The 20,218-nt window shown below is 48.2% G+C and overlaps 1 protein-coding gene across 9 annotated transcripts in view; it reads right to left on the bottom strand.

The window, feature by feature from the left end:
- Positions 1–8,390, bottom strand: part of DOCK11 (dedicator of cytokinesis 11) — an 87,013-nt gene extending 78,623 nt beyond the window's left edge. For all 9 annotated transcript variants that reach the window (XM_074915547.1, XM_074915551.1, XM_074915549.1 and 6 more), the window contains exon 1: positions 8,237–8,390. In XM_074915547.1, the coding sequence (XP_074771648.1) occupies positions 8,237–8,338 (102 nt within the window). In that variant the 5' untranslated portion in view covers positions 8,339–8,390. The remainder of the gene's footprint in view (positions 1–8,236) is intronic.
- Between the last annotated feature and the right edge of the window lie 11,828 nt (positions 8,391–20,218).

Below are 20,218 nucleotides of genomic sequence, written 5' to 3'. Positions count from 1 at the left end.
CTCCCCAAGGGCGAGCAGGCAAAACGCTCCTTGGCTTTGCTGTGGCACAAACTCAGCCAGGCAACAGTGAAGCGACTTGCCCTATCCCATACAGCAACACCGGGAAAAAACAGAGTGGGCAGTCACAAGATGGTTTTGGGTTGCCTCAGTGATCACTGCCAGCAGTGAAGTCAAACCCCAGAGGTGTCAGCGGGGATTTAACCAGCTCAGGAAGTTGTTTGTCTCAGCCCCCATCTATGCTCTGTCTTTGGGCGGCAGGCATCGGATGCAGGTGCAGATGGCTGCAGTGGCTGCAAAGTTAAACTCTTTTCGGCCCAGCAAACACAAGAGGGCATGTGGACAGGCTCTGCAACGATGGGCTCTGCAGTGCTTCAACCCACCTACAGTCGTTGCTGTTGCTGACAGAAGCACCTCAAAGCTTCCCCCAGATGAAGACATGCATACAAGCTCCAGCATTATGCAAAGTGACAAGCTTAGGGCTCCCCAGGCACAGAGGAGAAGGCAGAACTGCAAGGGAAACTTGGGAGTCCAGTGCAACTTCCCTGGAACCTCAAAATGCTGTGCAAAGTGGCTGTCTGTTGGCAGTTGGGCTTGCCTCCCTGAAAACCAGCTTTATTTCAGTCCACCCCAGTCAGTACCATCATCTCACTTCAAGAGATGGAGTCTCCTTTCTCCTTCCCTGACTATGCCTTTCCTACCTGCCCTTACCATAAACCCAGCCCTGGCCAAGTGTCTCATCTCCCTGCATCCCTCCACCCCTTTCCAGCTGGCACAACACTTCCCCCAAGTCCCCGCTCCAGTTAACCCTGTGCCTCCCAGGGCCGAGCCGCAGAGCCGCCGGCTTGGCAGAGCCCTGAGCCGTGGCTTCCTCCAGACCTGCTGGGAGATATTCCCTGCTCCGCACACACACTGCAGTGCAGCTCCAGCCCACAGACCACGCTTCTGATCACTGCGAAATAGTTATATATGTGTATATACACATATATATGGCCATTACAGAGGGCAATGTATGGCCCTTTGACATGACCAGGTGCTAATGCTGCACAGGTGAGATGTCTTCTAGCTGCACCCGTGCAGTGTCCCTGCTCAGGGGACAGAGGGGACAGGCTGTGGTGGGGGTGTCATCCAGCATGGAGCCAGGAACAGGAAGGATGAGGGAGCAGGGAACGCTCTGGATTCACACAGGCAGGGTCTCCTGCCAGCCGCAACTGTTCCCCAGGGACAACCTTGTGGCAGGAGATTATTAATAGGGGAGAGAAAAAATTGCATTTCAGCAAGAAAGGAGAGATGGGTGAGAAAGGGGTCAGGAACAAGCAGACCTGACCCCATTAGAGAAGCAGCAGGAGGCAGGGAGAAGCTGTAAAGAAAAGTCAGAGCTGTGCTGAAGGAAAGAGGAGCCAGAAAGGGAGAGCTTTGATTTGTACTGTTTAAGGGAATGAAAGAGATGGAGGGAGTTGGTGGCAGGGAAACATACTCCAGCATTTCTAACATGACAGCAATGGCCACAAAGGCATATGAAACTACTCTTTTCTTCCTCAGACAGAACAGGAGTGAGGAGGCCAATTAATCAGCAAAGCTAAAGCATACATGTGCCCCAAGCCTGGCTGCTGTTCAGCTGCTGTGTGTGACCGTGACTTGCATTCTCAGGCCATAGAAATGTCAAAAGCTTTGTGTAATTTTGCATCATTAGAGATAATAAACCAGCATGCAAAGGGCTAAGTGAAATGCTGTAAGAGCCACCAAGTTGCATTTATAAAAGGATGCTACAGTATGCACTACAGCAGGTGTCTGGGTTCAAATGCTCCTGGCTCTGGGGGGAGATCTCTGCAAATATCTCCGGATACCAGAAGAGGATGAAACAAAGCTGGAGAGCCATCCCCTCACTAGATTCTGAATGCACCAAATCCCCAACCGCATTGCTGGCATTAGCTGCAGGCACCACCACCAACCATCTGTTCCAGGCATTTCACTGCATTGACAGCGGCAGGTCGGGGCAGATGCTGTCAATGCAGGGACACCTGCATTTTCATGACACTGTCCCTGGCACAGAACAAACCACTCTCAGCCTTGCCCAGCAACCATAAGGGCTGGATGCTTTGCTGTCTTCCTAGAGGTTTCCTATAATGGGCTGGAGGACACATATTTAAATGATGCATTGGGAAGTATAAGATTTAGTGCCCATCAAAAGCTTGTTATAGCCTCCAAAAACCTCAAGAAATGGATGCACTGACTACAGCTCATCCTGCAGTACCTATTCCTCAGCACACAGGCATGTGTGGGGGAGCAAGGTACTGCTTCACCTCTTCTAGATGGGGTATTGGTAGGAGACATGCTGGAGATTTGCTAAGTGGCCCCAAATAGCTGCACAGTGAACTTGGGGCCTTGTTCCTCTCTGTAAAACAGTGTCCTCCACCCACAACAACCAGCGTGTGCTCAGGCAGGAGCACACCAGGACATTTCCATGGCACGTGCTGCCCAGAGCCACACCGCGGCACTCAGCCAGTGCTGAGCTAAATTCAGCCCCTTACAGCACATGAGCCCCAGTTCAGGAAAGCATGTGATTAATTTTAAGAATGCGTTTAAGTGTTTTCTTGAATAAAGCCCCTGTAAGCAATAATCTCTCTGTAAGCACTTCCACAGAAGTCACCCGAGCGAGCTGCGGTGGCCAACTCCGGAGGCACCCCACCACAGCAGGCAAAACCTGCCCTGGCTGAACTGACAGCAAAACTCCCACCCACTTACGCAGGGGCAGAATTTCCTCCCAAGTCTCATATATGTCTCTTTTTCTATGTAAATTATGCAAACACAGCATACTGACTACACCCGAGGGGGAACATGCATATATTCCGTGTCTCTCTTGAGTACAAAGATCACTACAAACGCTGCATATAAACAGTCTTCACATTGATCAAAGTGAATTTAGCTTATTAAAAGAGGATTCTATGCAGAAAGCTGACTTCCTCTGCATGAGTATAAATTAAGACACTAATAATATGGTTTAAACTGAAGAAAAACCCACAGAAAGAACAAAATGCTTTTTTGCCTCCAGCCAAAGCCTTCTTAATATCACCGTTAAAGAGCTTTTTATCTCCTTTTTGAGTCTGCCTGAAACTGAACCACCCTTACAAGCCCAGCCCAGCCAGGATCAAACAAAACCCATCTTCTTCTCCTGGCATGCTGCCCACAGTCTCACGGTGAGGTTTCAGGGAACATATCCCACAGCACAACGTAACAGGGCAGAGCAGACACTCGGTTTGAATATCTCTGTAGGGCAAGAATCAGTGCAGTTGTTTGTGAGCAGAGGTTCTCCCACACTGCAGTCGCTGGGTGTTCATGTGCTGGCAGATGTGTGGCTGAGAGCTGTGAGTGTGCCTGGGTGCCACCAAGCTGCACCCTGGGGTGCCCAGGGATGCACCACTGGGCTGGCTGACACTCACTGTGGGCAAATCCTTTGCAGCTGTTTCTTCACAGATAAGATGCTTGGGGTCTGCATCCTTTGTAAATCTGTATGGCGAAGCAGTAAATGTATCTTCAGTTAATCTGTATAGATCTGATCTAAAGAAAATCAGAGTAATTGTGGGAGACTTAAAATTGCCACCAGATGACTAGTTTTGGCAGCACTGTGGGAAAATGGATTGTCTGGGTTTTGTCAAGTGCTTGCTCCTCTGATCTCACGTCTCACACACATTTTACTTCTCTGTCACAACACCGAGAATGACACCTTTGGAAAACTTGCAAGTGGCTTGAGTCACAGCCCTCTACCTCATGGGAGCCCTGCCACTGCTGAGCACATCGCTCCCAAAGAGAGGCACAGGGAGGCTCTGCTCAGCCTTGGCCTTACATCCACACAGGGAAACAAGCGACCACAGGCAGCTGATTCAGACCCTGAGGCAGAAGGCAGAGCCTTTGCTATTTTCCTGGCAGTGCCACAAGGCCTAAGATTACAGATCTCATTCACAGGCATGTGTGCTCTTAAAATGCTCACCTCTACAATGCCCCACAAGGCTTTCAGGGGCAAAGTAACGATGGGATGAAGGAGAGGGGCACAGGCACCTCCATCTGACCAGGGGACCGCACACCAGAGCACGTGTGTGCATCCTGCTGGCAAGGCCTGCACCCCGTCCTGCAACACTCCCGCGCCTGCCCAGGTCCCGTGTTGGCCAGTGCCTCAGTGCAGGTTTCTCCTGCCTCACTGCACAACTTTCCCGCACAACTTTCCCATTAACACTCAGAAACATCCTGAGTATGGAGAGAATGGGAGGAGGGAGATTGCACTGCAGGACTGAGCCAAAATCACCCATGTCTATCCACTGCCAAAGGTCCCTGGCTGCTCTCCTTGAGGTCTAGCCTAGATGTCTCTCTCAGGTATCATCAGCGCTCTGTACTCTGGCTCTGAAGTTGCACTTCTAACACAGTGTTTTACTGTTGGTGCCCCAAGGTTTAAGCTGTGTGTAAATCTCTTGGTTAAGAATGGTTTAAGTTATCACACTTGGGCTTTGACTGTTTCTCTTTTTAACCTAGTCTTAAAATTTTCTTTCATCTTTTAGCATGCCACTTATCCCACCTGCCAACTTAATGCTTTTACTAGATTTGTCTGTTTATTTAAACTGTGACCTTGTTTGTCAGTTATTCTGCCAAAACTCCATCCATGAGTTACAACCAGCATCACACATCAGGGACCATTCAAAGCTGAAATTGATACAGTCTGCCCTACAGCTTTGCAAAGAAAAGTGCACAGAGAGAACCAGGGTTCCCGCACACCCTGGCTGCCTGCGGCGCCCTCGGCGCTTCCAACTCCGCTCCACAGGGCTGTGTGTGCTTTCAAGGGATTCCCGCTGAACTCTTCTTCATCACCAGGACCTCCCTTGCACAAGCTGTCCATGAACATGATGCAAGGCCAGAAAGAGAGCCGGGACTCTGGCGTCACCAGTGCAGTAAGAGGAAACAGAAAAGACCCAAGTGAAAGCTCTACTTCATCCTTCCCCATCCATGGGGCCCAAAGTGTCACTGAGCTCCCCACCACAGCCTACACTTACTTTTGCTACTACAGCTCTGGATTACAGCTCCGTTTATACTGTGGCAGGAACAGCACTGACTGCATCCTAGCAGCTGGTCCTGAGGGCAGTGGGTGGGACACAGTACCGCAGGACACCTCAAAATGGAACAATCTCCCTTTGCTGCTGCTGACCGACCACCACCATATCCAACGCTTCTCTTTCACAAGCGCAAAGCAGCAAAGCCCTGCCAGAAGTCACCAAACACACCAACTTCACTCCAGCTTTGCAAACCAATGAGAAGCATAAATATTCTCCTGGTGCTAGAGAAGCTTAAATGGAAAACCAGGAACAGAAGTAAGACCACATGAGCTTCACTGCACCTGCAGGACAGCAGTTTTGGGGCTGCATCATCCCAGACATCACTTTTGCTCAGGCTGGCCGTGCAGGAGCACAGCGGTCCTGGCTGGAGATGCGTCTCCTTTAATGCACAAATTATGGCTCCATACAAGCTGACCACTTCGATGACGTTAAAAGCTTTCCTCACTGAGACATTTTCATTTACTAGTATTTCATTCACTGACTACAAATAGCTTCTTACTCCAGACAGTCCCTTGTCTTGAGGGAGTGCCTTGAATGCCCAAAATGCTGAGTTCAATCTACGCATTGAAAGAGCCCTGTAGTGCCCTCTCCTCCTGCAGATGAAATTGCGTGCTCTGCTACCCGCAGCATTAGCTCTGGTCCCCACCCCATCATCTTATCCATGCTCACCACCACAGATACCCATGGTTTCAGCTGTGATCTCCCGAAGGCAAGCAGACAGCCAAAGTACCTGACAGGATCACTGAGGGATAGGCAGGGTGTCTCCAGGGGCCCCAGGAGTATTAAACTTTTCACATGCTTTTATTGACTTAACATCACCTGCTGTGTCCAGGCTGCAGGAAGGGGATGGGATCCTGCCAAGCAAGGTCCCTAGGGTGACTCCAGTCTGCTTCAGACTGACAGAAAGCCCCAGCTCCTGACACCCCGGGACACACCGCAGCACATGCTGCCAACCTGCTCCATCCCCTTACCGAGCACCAGCCCCTGCTCCCCACGCACCCATCGACCACCCCCTGCCTCCCAGGAGCACGGGTGAGCTCGGCAGTGCTGGGGGTGAGGCAGAGGTGGGACTGCAGCCTGCTGGCACACAGCTGATGCTGGGGCCTTCGGTCTCCCCATGGCAAGGAGGGGGCAGACGGGTGGGGGATGTGCTCACGCCCTGCTTTGCAGCTGCCCAGCTCATCAGCACCAAGGCTGAGCCTTGTCTTGGGAGCAGGATCAGAAACCATGGCTTTTCATCTCCTTCTCTCTCCACCACTCCCCACCATCAGTCCCTGGGATGCCCTCTCCACCTCCTGACAGCCAGTACACCAGGATGGAGACATTGCTTCTTCGCAAGGACGATGACCTGGGAGATGGGGAGGAACCACCTTTTTCTTGGAGCAACCAGGAAAGCATGAACCTCATTCTTAACCACTGAGGGCTGTCAAAGTTCCATCTGAGATAGTCCTGTAAGCTTATGCCACCTCCCTCCCCACTCCCTGAACACTGCAGTATCTTAAGGCTCTTCCCAGTGATGCAGAAGGCAGAAGTGCTGGGATTCATCCCCTGCTGCTGAACTGTCAAAAGCAGGAAACTCTGCCAAGACCCAGGAATCACAGACACCTGCCCTCACCCTCCTCCAGCGCTTGGCCACAAACACACCAAGCAGCACAGCAGCTCTGGGGGATTTGCCTGTCAGAAAGAGAGAGAAGTTGGCAGGGACGGTGTGGGCAATGAAACCCTAGAGAGGATCAGAAAGAGAGCGGCTGCTGATGGATGCTGGACTCTGCCGGCTCCTTTGGGCTGCTGTCAAGGTTTTATTTATTTTCATCTGCAATCCCACCCATCCCCTCCCTTTCTGACAGAAGACACCTGGCACAGGCACTGCGTAACCATTTGCCTGTAGGATACACCAAAGCTCTTCAGGTCCTGTACAAACAATTCCATTTTTAATGAGGGGTTCCATCAGCTTGTACAAAGCATTTATCCCTACGTATTGTTGATGAAAGAGGAAAAGCAAATCACATAGGAGCCCGTAAGGATCCCTGAACAATTGTACATAGGAAGCAACAGCCATAGCACTAGGAAATGAGACTGGATTACCATCATGGCTTTTTTCAGCTTTAGAAATCAGTGAATTTATATGAAAACTCTGTTTTTAAAAATTTGTTTAAACCCTTCCATTTGTTTAACAACACATGCCATTTATTTTGATAGTAGAGAACTAGTAAGAATTATTCACTGAACTTCTGCTGCACTTTCTGCGTATCCCCATTGACTAACCTTCCATCAAAGTCAAGGTCGAAGTTGATGACATGCTAGCGTTAATTCACTGAGCAACAGGGAAATACATCCAACAAAGCCCAGGGAAGCGCTGAACCGACCCCAGCACCCACCCAGGGTACGGCAGCCAACGTCTGCACAGCTGTGAGCACAACAAAGACAACCTGCTGCAGCATCCCACACGCAGGGATGAAACGCACCGGATAAAGCACACGACTTCCACCCCAGACATCTGAGCGGGATTCTCGGGATACATCGGATTCCCGGGATACATCGGACCCCGGCTAGCGCCCATGCCTCTCTCGCTCGCTCTCCTCGCCAGGCCGTGCCCTTCAGTCCTGCCCTATTTACTTCCCAGTGCTACGCTGCCTGCGCCCTACGCAGGGTGAGCTCCGGTACCTGTTTGCTCAGCGCCCTGCACAGATAAACGCTCCTTAATTCCCGCTCCCACCGCCCAGGCACGAACTAACCCCGGGCGGTAGAAGTGCCGGTCCCCCCCGCTCTCACGTCTCTGAGCTGCGCTCTGGGGACGGCAGGTGGCAAGTGAGGTGCCAGGCGGGACGGCGAGACAAACACCCTCGGAGGGGGGCCCCGGGCGGGGATTCTGCCCCTGCCCTGCCCCGCCGCCTGCCCTGCCCATCCTTCGCCCAGCGCCTCCCAGCCGCTGCCCAGCCGCTGCCCGCGCACCCCCTGCCCTGCCCAGCCCCGACCCGGCTCTGCCCCTTCTCCAGCTCCTTCCTCTTCCTCCCCCCCGCCCCGCGCATCCCCTGCCCAACTCTACCCCCGCCCCAGCCGCTCCCGCCGCCCGGGAGCTGCCCCCGGTACCGCCGGGCCGGGCCGGGCCGGGCGGGGCTGCCGAGCCGAGCCGCGCTCACCAGGACGAAGGAGCTGCGCACCGCCTCCGAGACGCTCTGCCGCAGCTCGGCGGCCGTGCCCGGCTTGCTGAGCCGCTTCGTGAACTTCCTCACTTCCGACATGGCGACATGGTCCGCAACCACCGCCGCGGGGCCGCGGGCTGCTGCCGCCCGCCCTCCCTCCTTCCCCCGCTGCCGGCGGGCGGGGCCGCGCCGGGCGGAGCCGCTGGGCGGGGATGGGGATGGGCAGGGCCCCGGCTCGGCCCGCCCCGACCCCCGGCCCGGCCCCGCTTTGTCCCCGCCGCAGGTGCCGCCCCGGGGCGGCTGCCCCCAGCCCGCCGGCCGGTGCCGCAGGGGGGCGGCCGCGGTGGAGCCCCGGGGGGGCAGCAGCAAGCCCCCCAGCGCGGGCAGGCTGGTGCGGGGCTCACCCGAAGCGGTTACCGGGGGCTTGTAACAACGCTCCCCCGAGGGCTCTCCGTGCCAAAGGGGTCTCCGCACGGCTCTGCCCAAGGTGCCCCCCCGCAAAGCTAAACTGCGTCCAGGACTAGATGTCATCACCGAGCATCTCCAACCTCCAGGCTTTGCTACAGCGAAGCGCTTTGATTACAGAGGCCGCGATCCCTTGTGCAAGGAGGGACATGGAAGGAAGGTTCCTTAGGACTGAATTCCTAGCCCTTGTTGTCATTGTGCACTGCTTTTCAGGATGGCGATTTTGAAATGACAACAGAGATAGAAAGAGCCGTCAATCCTTCATGTTTTGTACATAAAGTCTTTTAAATCTTTCTACTTATTTTACCGTGTGCTGTGGCTTCAGCGCAAGGTACTGAACTGGAGAGAGTAGTCTATACATAGTCATACCCCTGAGGAATTTACACATATTGTGCCATGTGACTGATTAAATACTATCTACAAGGAGCTCACTGGAATTATAGGCATGCTGTAAGTCACACAATATATAGAGAAATCGTTTTGATGATGCGATCCAGTGTGTAGGGGGGTAATGAATACAGCTATTATTATCCAAACCATTCAATATGTTATTTGTGACTTCTAAAGCATGCAAGCCAGTTATTGTTCTGCTTTTTAGCAGTTCACTGTAGGGGCAGCAGACACCATTTCATATTAAACATTGTTCTGATTTTTTACACCAGAGGCAAAACAAATCTAAGGGTTTATTTTTATTTATCAAATATCTATTAGGTGAAGGACAGAAAAAAAGAGAGCCTATAAGCCAGAGAATTATCATTTTCACAAACACAAAGCTTTCCCAAATCTGCCTAAATTAAGAAGCAAAAACCCACTGTGACACACAATTCCAGCTGCAGCACACTGAGGTTCACTTCCTTATCCCCACAGCCATGTACATTCTTGCAGAGATTTTACCAACTACTCCAAATCATCACACCATACAGCTCCAGCAACTGCACTGCGATGAACTGGGCTATGGCTTGCTATGAACTGGGCTATGGCTATACTGGTAAGTAAAATCCTTAGGTCGCATTCTCCTGGCCATGAGAGCACAGGTAACACAATGATGCTCGTCACAGAATGGGGTAGCCCCATTCATCCTGCCTGCTGGGGAGAGCCCCTGGCCCCTGCGGTTCCTCAGAGCAGGCTGGGCACTGCAGGAGAGCACAAGCCAGCACACCACTGACGAGAGGACAATGCTTATGGCAGTGTCATTTCTGCCTTCAGTTTGCTACATTAGGAACAGCTCCAAGAAACGAAGTGTTTGCCAAATGAGGCTGAGAAGAAAAGTGTTGTGACAAGTCACTTGACAAGAAATAAAACTATTCCTAGAGCACCCACCGCTTATCTGGTCAGAAGCAAAAAGTCCCTACCGAAGTTAAGAGCTTCTGAGTTATGAGCCAGCGAGGGGCTGCATCCGATCAGCTGCCCATCAGCATCCCACTCAACTGAGCTAAGCAGCCATAAAAGACCAGTGAACAGTGAGGCTGTTTTTTGGAGCTAAGCATGAAAACAAAAGGAAAATAGAAGCAATGGGAAGGACGCATCACATGAAAACAGAATCCAGGAAGCTGTGACTCCCTCTCAGAAAGACCAAACATCAGAATAAGAGTCTCAAGCACAAGGACTACTAAGGCAAGACAACAGCAGTCACAGCACCACTGTAACAAGAGAAGCCTGAGGCTGCAAGAACTGTGGTTTGAATATATTTTTTCAGGGAGAAGAAAGGCCAGTAATGGTTTATCAGCCTAAGACACCCAAGAACATGCAGGGGTATTCTGGGGCGCTGAGGAATTGCACTGTCTCAGATCACCAGACTTTCCTGGACTCAGCCTGCCATGGGGAACTCACAGACTCAACCGTGCTAACATTTTCACCTCTTCATTGAGGCTAGAGCCTTGAGGTCCCCAATGTTATTTTGATCCCAGAACTTTCCAAAACATAAGTATCACTGAAATTATTTCTGTTGTCTTCCCACGTATATAACTGCAGCTTCAATTTTGCCTTCAGCAGACTCAATCCAGGGCCCTGAGCACCAGGCTGTTTAGCTACAGCTGATGGATTGACTGCCCTTTCCCAGGCATGTGCATTTATTGGAAGCCCAGGAACAGCAACGAACACCAGATTCTCTGATGAAAGAAACTGTCTTTGCTGCAGGCTGAGACTATCAGGCACAGGCAGCTCTTCTAACTAGGACAGGCAGCTCTTCCCACTTCCTTTATTTGTGTACCCTCTACTCATCAAGTTCAGACAGGGAATTCCTCTTTCTGAGGAAAGAATCAAATTCAACAGAAATATGCTCTGCTACTGGCCAGTCTTTATGACCCACCCAACCCAAAGGAAACTTCGATAAAACATAAAATCAACTCTGAAAAAAAAAAAAAAAAAAAAGTGGATCTGCTAAAACAACATGGACTTCACAGGCAAAAGGGAACTCTTAGCTGATCCAAAACTTCCAGCCTGTAGCAGCTTTTGACTTTGACTGTCAACTTTAAAAAATCTGAGCCACCCTTACCAACACACACAGAATTAATGACATGACACTAGAAAAACTGTGGAAATTTCAGTCTTTCACATTACATGTGTTGACGATGAAAACTCACAATACCAGGGTGTGGGCAAGGAGCTGTCCAGGTTCCTTCAGCCAGCAGCCAAGAGGGAGATGTGAAAGGAGGTGAGGGATGACGCCACACTACAGACAATGTTTTGACCCCAGAAATCTTAATGTTCCCAGAGAAAACCGCATAGTCAGGTGTGCTGAGTTTGTGTGTGTGCTGGGTTTTTGGTAGCAGGGGAGGGGGCTACAGTGATGGCCCCTGTGAGAAGCTTCCCCAGGTCCAAGTGGGACCTGCCTCGGGCCAAGGCTGAGCCAGTTAGTGACTGTGGCCTTGTCTCTGTGATAACGTATTTAAGAAGGGGAACCTGAGAGGAGGATTTGGGAGTTATGAGAAGGACATCTATGCAAACACTGAGATCAGAGAAAGAAAGGAGGGGGAGGTGCAGCAGAGCAGAGACTCCCCTGCAGCCCGTGCTCCTGTGCAGCTCCTGTGTGCTCCCGTGCAGCCATGTGCCCCTGCACCCATGGAGGTCACCAGTGGAGCAGATGCCCACCTGCAGCCCGTGGAGGACCCCATGCCAGAGCAAGTGGCTGAGCCCAAAGAAGGCTGGGACTCCCTGGGAAGAAACCTCCTCTGGTGTAGTTCAGTGCTGGGAGGACTCCAACATGTGGGGCATCCACATCTGCCTGGCTGATCAGAGGGTGAGCAGCAGACCCAACTTCCAGTGACCAGTGAGGACACTTGCTGGAAGGTACAGCCAACATGGGCAAAACAGCCCTCCTGTCACCTCCTCCAGACCTGGTGGACAGGACAGACTACAAGAAAACAAAATTTGCAGAGGACATTATACTAGACAGAGTGGAATCCTTCCTACTTACTCGTAGCACTGTAGCACAGAGAATGCATTAAGGAAGAATCAATTTTTTGGATAACATCTACCAGACTGCAGCTGACACTGACATAAGGTTGGGAACCATATACAGGGGACTCCTGGATCAGTTCTGAAAACCTCCCAAACAAGTTGAAGGGTTAATGGCAGGTTTAGGATTTCATTTCTCACAAATTATTCAAGACAAAAGTACCTAGTATCATTAGACCATAATCCTCCCTTTTTCACTGCCTTCACAGGTTATCTGTGGGACTTTTTATCAACTGCAAATGGGCATATCCCAGAAAAACACTTAACTGTGTGATTAACCTTTAGCAGGTGATTAATCCCAGTGCTTCACTCCATTGGATAGAGGCCTGTGTTCCTGCAGCAAACCTGCAGGGCTCAGTAACCCAGACCCTGACATGCTTTTTTGCTGGGGAGGGAGAGGATTATAAATGCCATTACATTTTAAGTTTCCCAGCTTCAAAATTCCTGTGAGATACAGCTATAATGTTTCAATGTATTTCAAATACTTCAAGATATAAAAAGAAAAGACGTGGTCTTATAATTGCATCAGTACATATAACTCTCTTGATAACAAAGCAAGACGCGGACTGCTCCGGGTCCACAAGTGAAGAACTCATTAAGCAATGGTTTCTGTGTAGCTCGTGCCTCCTGTCAAAGCAAGGGGAGAACTATGTATTTGTGTAATCTGATCAGACACCGCTCCTTAGCCACGCATGCTGCCAGCACTTCTGGAGCGTTCGGAAGTCCAGCTGTGGCACCAGGACAGTTACAAACACCGTGCAAGGCTGGATATGGCAAGAGCAGCTGTTTGGACTCACAGCTACTGCTGTTACTCCCTGTGTGCCACCCGCCCTGTCGCCTGACTCGTGTCACTGCTAGAGGTGTCAAATAAGGTTGGCTTCTCTATGCCTCTGAAGGGAGAATGCTCCAGCTGGGCAGCAGTAAACTGGTGCTTAATTCCGGGTTACAGAGTCCTCGCCGTTAAAGGGCTGCCCTCTGCTGACTTACTCAGGATTTCACGGGCACAACTTTTCGAAGATGGGGGGAATGCCAAGCCCAAGCACTACCCTTCCTGGAAGGGCACCATCCGGGTGAGCGCTCAGCTCAGCAGGACCAAACGCTGCTGCATTTCGTGCCAGGGCTGCTGTGCTCCTTGCGTTCACCTGCCTCAGCTCCTGGGGATGGCAGCCACGGCAGCCGCACTGTGTCTGTGGCTGCTAGTGCATCCTGTGAGCTCCCACCAGCACCCACTTCATGGAAGAGCATACAAGGGTGCTGCTCCTATACCATGGGTAAACTCCTTGCACTAAGGGTCAGTGAAGCAGCACTAAGAGATAGTGCTACTTCAGCATTAGTAACAGTGTTAACTAGTTGTTATTAACAGTGAATCCCTTTGATGTACCACACTGTCCTTAGCATAGCTATAAGCCTTAAAGAGACAATATTGGCCCAGTGGCCACCAGATTTTTGTATCTTGTTGAAGTACAAGAAGTAAAAGTCCTCCCAAGGTTTAGTTCCTGGAAAATAAGACACTTCATATTAATATCGGATTTAAGAAAATGAAACTGAGACACGCTACTTCTGAAATACCTGAATAACTATTTTCAGATGCAGAACTACAAATCTGATAGACAGCTACTCCAATACGTCTCTAAATATCCTCCTCTTAGGTTTGTTTTTTTTTTTTCCCCTTCTGCTACAGAGAACAAGAGAGAGATAAAACCTCCCCTAATCCCTTCAGGTATTCTGTACACCCAGACAGTGGAAGGGAGAGGTGTCAAGACATGGTTGTTGGTAAGGGCCAACAGGCACCTGCTGGGCTCATTGTACAAGTGGAGAGCACTGACAGCTACTGCAGGCCTGCTGCCTGCAACAGCATGGCATGAACATGGTCATACACAGCAGCTACAGTGCTGCCTCAGCTCTCTTGTGGCCCGTGCAGGTACATCCTTAACCCTAGTGAACAGAGCACTGCAAAGACACACTTTCCCTGGTGCAAGAACAACTTCCGGCCAAGTGAATTCACCAAAATACACTTCAAGAGGCAGAAGTTTGGGTCTGTTCTAGTGTTCGACCACCCTGACAGGAAAAACACCTATTTTCTTATGTTTAAACGGAATTTCCTCTATTTTGTGGCCATTACCTCTTGTCCTTCTACTAGGTACCATCAATAAGTGTCTGTATCAGTTGTCTTTACTGTCAGGAATTTATACACTGGGCAAGGTCCCTCTGAGCTACCTCTTCTCCAGTCTGAGCAGTCCCAGCTCCCTCAGGCTCTTCCCATGGGTCAGATGCTCCAAGCTCTTCATCACCCAAGCAGCCCTTCGCTGGACTCTCTACAGTATATCCGTGCCTCTTGTACTGGGGAACCAGGCACTGCACACTGAGCTGTGGCCTCATCAGTGCTGTGGAGAGGGGAAAGATCACCTCCTCTGCACTGCTGGCAACACTGCTGCTGCTCTTTGTGCTGGCCATCTGTTCTGCATCCCGGATTACAACTAAACAGATGGGAGTGATGATATGAAAGTACAGGGTTTAGTTTAAGAAGCTGAGCTGTACAGTAATGAAGCATAATCCATCTTATGAGTACTCCCCTATTTATCTTCCTCTGCTTGAAGTCTTTAAAGATTATTTACAGTAACTGCCACACAAGAGGATTATTAAGATCTCACACAACATCCACGAGCATCTCTCTAGCTTGGACAAAGACGACCGCAGTTATGAGGAGTATATATATACACAGCTGCTGGACATCCCACTTGAGGTCAAAATGCCATTGCTGCCTGGTCTCAGCCCAGTATTTTACAGGACAAATCTGTGTAAAAAGGCACAAGAAAAAGGTGTTAAAATCTTGATGTTGTTTCCTTGTACAGATACACTAGGCCAACTGGAAAACAGTATGAAGGAGTCACCATCGTTCAAATAAATCTGTTTTGCAATATGCTCTTCAGCATGAAGTACTGCACTTAAATCAGGCCAATATAAAAAACGCTCACCTTTTCAAAATTCCAAGCCCAGAAGCAAGACAGGTCAAGCAGGCATGCAGAGCTAGTTATTTAGGGACGTGGCTCTATCACAATATTCAGAAGTGCACTGATCACAGACAAGGGAACTGTATAGGTTGCAGAGCAGTCTGCTCTAAAAGCAGCTCTAATTGATAATTATTATGAAACTCCATGTCACTCCTGAGCCACTTTTCCACATGGAGGGATGAAAACTTGGCCAGCACCCCCGCTACTCTTCAACATCTTTCCTCAGAGGTAGAACAGTGATGGCCAGTTGGGGTTTTCCTACAGAAGACAGAGTGAATTCCCGCAGGCAGCCATCTCTCCTTCCAGAGGTAAAAGCTTCCCCAGCTTCAGTGGCATCAGCAGAACTGATGCTGTCCTGAAGTAAAGCAGAGCACTTCCCCAGGTATGACAGCAGCTCCCACTCCTCACAAGATGGCTGTTCTCATGTGAAGAGGTCTGATGAGTTCAAGTCTACCTGTGGATAGTACTGATGTTTTATTTTTTGCCCACGACCTTTCATGCTTCACAGATGACAAGATCCATAGTTCAGGATTTGGTAGGCAGATGTTATTCTCAAGGCACCCAAGTGTCTATGAACACAGGCCCCACTGAATTAGACAATATAACTACATTATTTTCACACTTGTGAAAACACAGATTAATGGATTCTTAATCGAGGTAATCAAAGGTTAGCTTATGAGAGAGCCTGCTGTTGCCTGACATTACATTCACATTACAGAGCACCTGTCAAATGCTACCTGGATTCTGAAAGTCTTGTAAGAATTTCCTGGGTTGGCATCAGAGCCAAAGGTTAATGGTCTTTTGTCATAAAGAAATCTGGGTTCAAAACAGAATGATGGAATAGAACAATGCCAGACTGTTGCCTGGGTCTGTACTTGACTTGAAAATTGTTCAGTGCTTTGAATTAGTCCAGCATCCTGTGTGCTGCCCTCTTCAGACTGTACCCTATGCCACAGAAACGTATTTAGGCTTACAGGCAACCACCAGGTGCACCAAAAATAATAATTTTTTTTTTAAAAAAAAGGCTTTTCTAGTTTCAAGAATAGCATCAAGTACCAAGAAAGGTCCAAATGAGTGAGAATGCCCAGACAGCAGACAGAAGCAGTGGCTGCACAGAACTGAGCAAAGATTCTGTTTTGATTACAATTTCATCCCCATGATCAATTTTCTTTATAGTTTTCCTCAGCTTCAGCAGAGCAGCCATTTTGAAGTACCAGCTGTCAAGGTTACTGGCTGTTCCACAATTAATCTATTCAGGCCATGATCACTGCTCCTCAGGCAATCACTAACTTCCAGCCCAATGCCCAATAATTTTGTCCATCACAATGAGATCCAAAAGCATGTTCTCCTGTTGCCTGCCATATCTTTTGAATTAATAAAAAAGTCCACCAAATCTTAACGATTTTTAGAACATTCAGCAACATTTGATAGGCAGCATTCCTTAAGAGTTTCTCTTTCTTCAAAGTACAAGTCTTTAAGGTCTGTTTCTGGTCTGAATTAGCCTATTTCTCATTTGAAATCTCATTTTTTCCAAGCTTGACTGCTTTAAACACAAATACCCAGCAGTTTACTAAGAGAAAAAAGAAAAACAAATTAAAGGAACACATTTACTCAACAATTATTACTTGTTTCTGTTGCAGAATAAATCAGAGAGCCAAATAATACCTGGGAATATACTAACATGGTTTGTAGCAAGAAAGAAGAATCTTACATACACCTGTGACAGAGGACAGACCCAGGGAAATATGCATTTTTGGAGGAGTCTATGTCCTCCTCTGGCAACCCTAAAAGCTATAGCACACACACTGGGGAAATACAGAACGTGTTTGATGCTGTGCTCACCTCCAGTACTAGGGAAATCATCACCACGGGTACAAGAAAAAAAACCCTACCAGCTCACCATGTAATCTGGGAAGAAACAACTCCACTGCAGTGTCAAGACTCTACCTTCCACAAGATTCCCCAAAGCAAATCCAAGTACAATCTGAGTAGCACTGTGGATAACGCAGTTCAGAATTTCTGTAACATCTTGTGAGAAATGTGATCTCAGTAAGAACTGACTGATTTTGTAGTATGTTTTAGAAGAGTTTTTCCTGAGCAAGTACATACTGTAATAGTTAACGAGGCCTCCAACTGTTGAACCCTTTAGCTGAAAGTTGCTGCTCCAGCAGTGTTGAGCCTGAAAAATATCGCACAAGGTCTTCCAGAAACTTCCATGAATCTAAGTCTTGAGGCTAAAACCACTGAAAAGCCAGAAATTAAAATGAAGTGACTGTTACAAAGACTGAACAACAATGAACCCAGCTTTGCACCAAACCATTTAGCAGTTACTTCCATAAAGCCAGAGCCTGCTGAAGAACTGAACAACATAGACGCAAATGCACCTAAAGCAAAGCCCAGCAGGGCTAAAAAGACAAACAGCACTGGGACATTTAGATATACAACCAGAGGAAGTAAGTGGAAAAAGAATGAAAGACAAGAAAACACTTACTGTGAGGCTGGTCAAACACTGGGACAGGTTACTCATCGCTGGAGATATCAGAAACCCAAGCAGACATGGTCCTGTGCAACTTGCTCTAGCTGAGCCATCTGAGTAGAAGGGGTTGGACTAGAGCTCCTGAGAGCTGCCTGAACCTTGAGTACTGTGCAATTTTTGTAACAGGCTGTTCTGATAACCACCATAATATAATGACAGGTTTTATTCAGAAGCGTACTTAAGGATATGTTTAAATTTATGCATGAATCCTACAAAAGTCAAAGGAGTTTGTTATTAGAAGCACAAACTTGTTTACACAGCTCTAAGCATATGCTCAGTTAAAAAAAAACTCACCCACAGACTTAAACAAGTACTCAGATCCTGTTCTGAACAGTCTTTTGTCTGTTCTTTGTATGTAGCACTTGGCTTCACTAGTTTTTCATGCTTCATTTACTTAGCGTTATATTCTGATCAGACATGCAGAAGCCCGAAGCACTACCAGTAAAGAACATACAGGAAAAACTGACCAGTTTCTAATCACATGAACTGAAAAGCCTCTGTAGCATCCTGGCAGCAGGCCAATACGATTACCAAAATACTAGGAAAACAGGAGCAGCAGCTATAGCCGTTAGCATAACGAACCTGGAATCCCCACTTCAGTACTACATCCTCAGAACTAGTCAACATTCCCTACAGCCTTCCAGTTTGTTCTTCCATTCAGAAAATGAAGCAATGTGCTTATATGCAATTTTCAAACAAGATATCTATCATATATGTATGAATGAGAGAAAACATAGAAAATAGTTGTTGACAAAATACAAATAAATTTGTATTGCTTGATATTCCAGTAAAAAGCAGCAGGCAACTTTGCTTCAGAAGATAGCAGCTTAGCATTCATTTACAAGTTAACTTTTGAAGAGTGGCCAGTTTCCAACTTTTTCCTGAAGATGTGTGCAGCAAATTGCTAATGGCAGGCAAAAGAGTATACAGCCGCTTTCCCTGTGCCTGATAAATCGATTCTGCCATGTCTATGGCTAATGTTCTTATATTTAATAGTGTGCGCATCATGTCAGTGGCTGAGTTCAGCATTGCTTTCAGATAAAATAACCAAGAAATCTCACTAATCACAAGAAATAAACACCCCCATTCTTTTTAACTGGAGAATACATGACTTGTGCAGCATTTAAAGATCCAATTTTAGCATTATTCATCTACTCGAACTGTTGTTTTTGTCCTCTGCACATGCACTGGGCTTGGTGCCCAGCACTGAAAGAGACAAAAGGTAGTAGAGAAGCAGCTGTTTCTACTCATAGCTGCTCGCTGCCAGAACTGGCCGACAGGGGCCAGTTACAGTAGAAATCAGGTGTTGAAGGAAGAGTTCAAGTCATCTATGACACTCCAATCAGCTCACTTTATTGATTCTTGGGAAGTGACTGAATTAATTCAGACACCTCCTGCACCGAGGTCCTGTAGAATGGCAGTTCCTCACTTCTGCCTCCTGGGCAATCTCAATCATATTCTGTGAGCAGAATTTCAATTACATGGGCGTCAACAACTTCTGCTACAGAACAAAAGGTTAAGCAGGCCCTTAGAAGAAGCAGACCAGAGATAAACCCTCCAACACAAGTGTTTTATTTTAACAAACCTCTACCCATGCTTTGCTTCCGTTCAAGGGAACATCACTTCCAATGCAAGGGCACTACCTGATGGACATACAGTGAAGGCACTTAAGTGAATAAAACAGGCTCAGTAGAGTAACTGATATTTATCTGTAAGGAGAAGTGGGAGGCTCTAGAAAAAAGCAGAACCCAGCTGTGTAAGGTACCAGACAAGCCTTAAGACCCAGCAATGATTGAGATCAGACAGGACACAGCACCACTCAGACTGGAATAACACTTATCTGATGCAACTTTTGGAGCAACAGGGAAAGAGGCACTGATTTCTGAACCATTAAAAGCATGCAGCACAGTTCAACTGGGGAAAAAGCACAGAGAATACTGGATCACGGTAGACGAGCACCAGAACTGCGAGTGCTAGAAGGTAAATATCAAGATAAATGAAGTCAAACATCTTCCTCAAGATCAGCTTTGTTTACTGCCTGCACCAAGATCCTGGATAATGAACAGTAACCTTTTTTTTTATGACCACCTGAGTACTTAACAGGTCCAACACAACACCTCAACAGAGCTTCTACCAGCTACAAGGTGAAACTACAGTTCAACTTAGGTCTTCAAAGCAGTCATGTTTAAATCTTAAAAAAACCCAAAACGTTCAGATCATTAAGGGGTTAGAGAATACTGTTTGCACAGAACATTTAAAACAACCAGCCAAGATGCATGACATTAATGTTGCAGGATCCTTCCTCAAGCCCACTCAAACCCAAATCTACATCAAACACTGCATGTCGACAGGAGCTAGGTCTTCAGTCACTCTGAAAAGCTGGGCTTGAACTGATCCTTATTTTTATTTCTTGCCAGATAATATGTGCTCCCTATTTTTCGCAACCGCTATTTTAACTATAACATGGGGAAAGCAGGAATGAGACAGCAGCACACCTAAAAAAATAAGCAT

The sequence above is a fragment of the Athene noctua genome, chromosome 11, assembly GCF_965140245.1.
Source record: "Athene noctua chromosome 11, bAthNoc1.hap1.1, whole genome shotgun sequence".
NCBI classification, from domain to species: Eukaryota; Metazoa; Chordata; class Aves; order Strigiformes; family Strigidae; genus Athene; species Athene noctua.
This window is presented reverse-complemented; position numbering and strand designations above follow the sequence as displayed.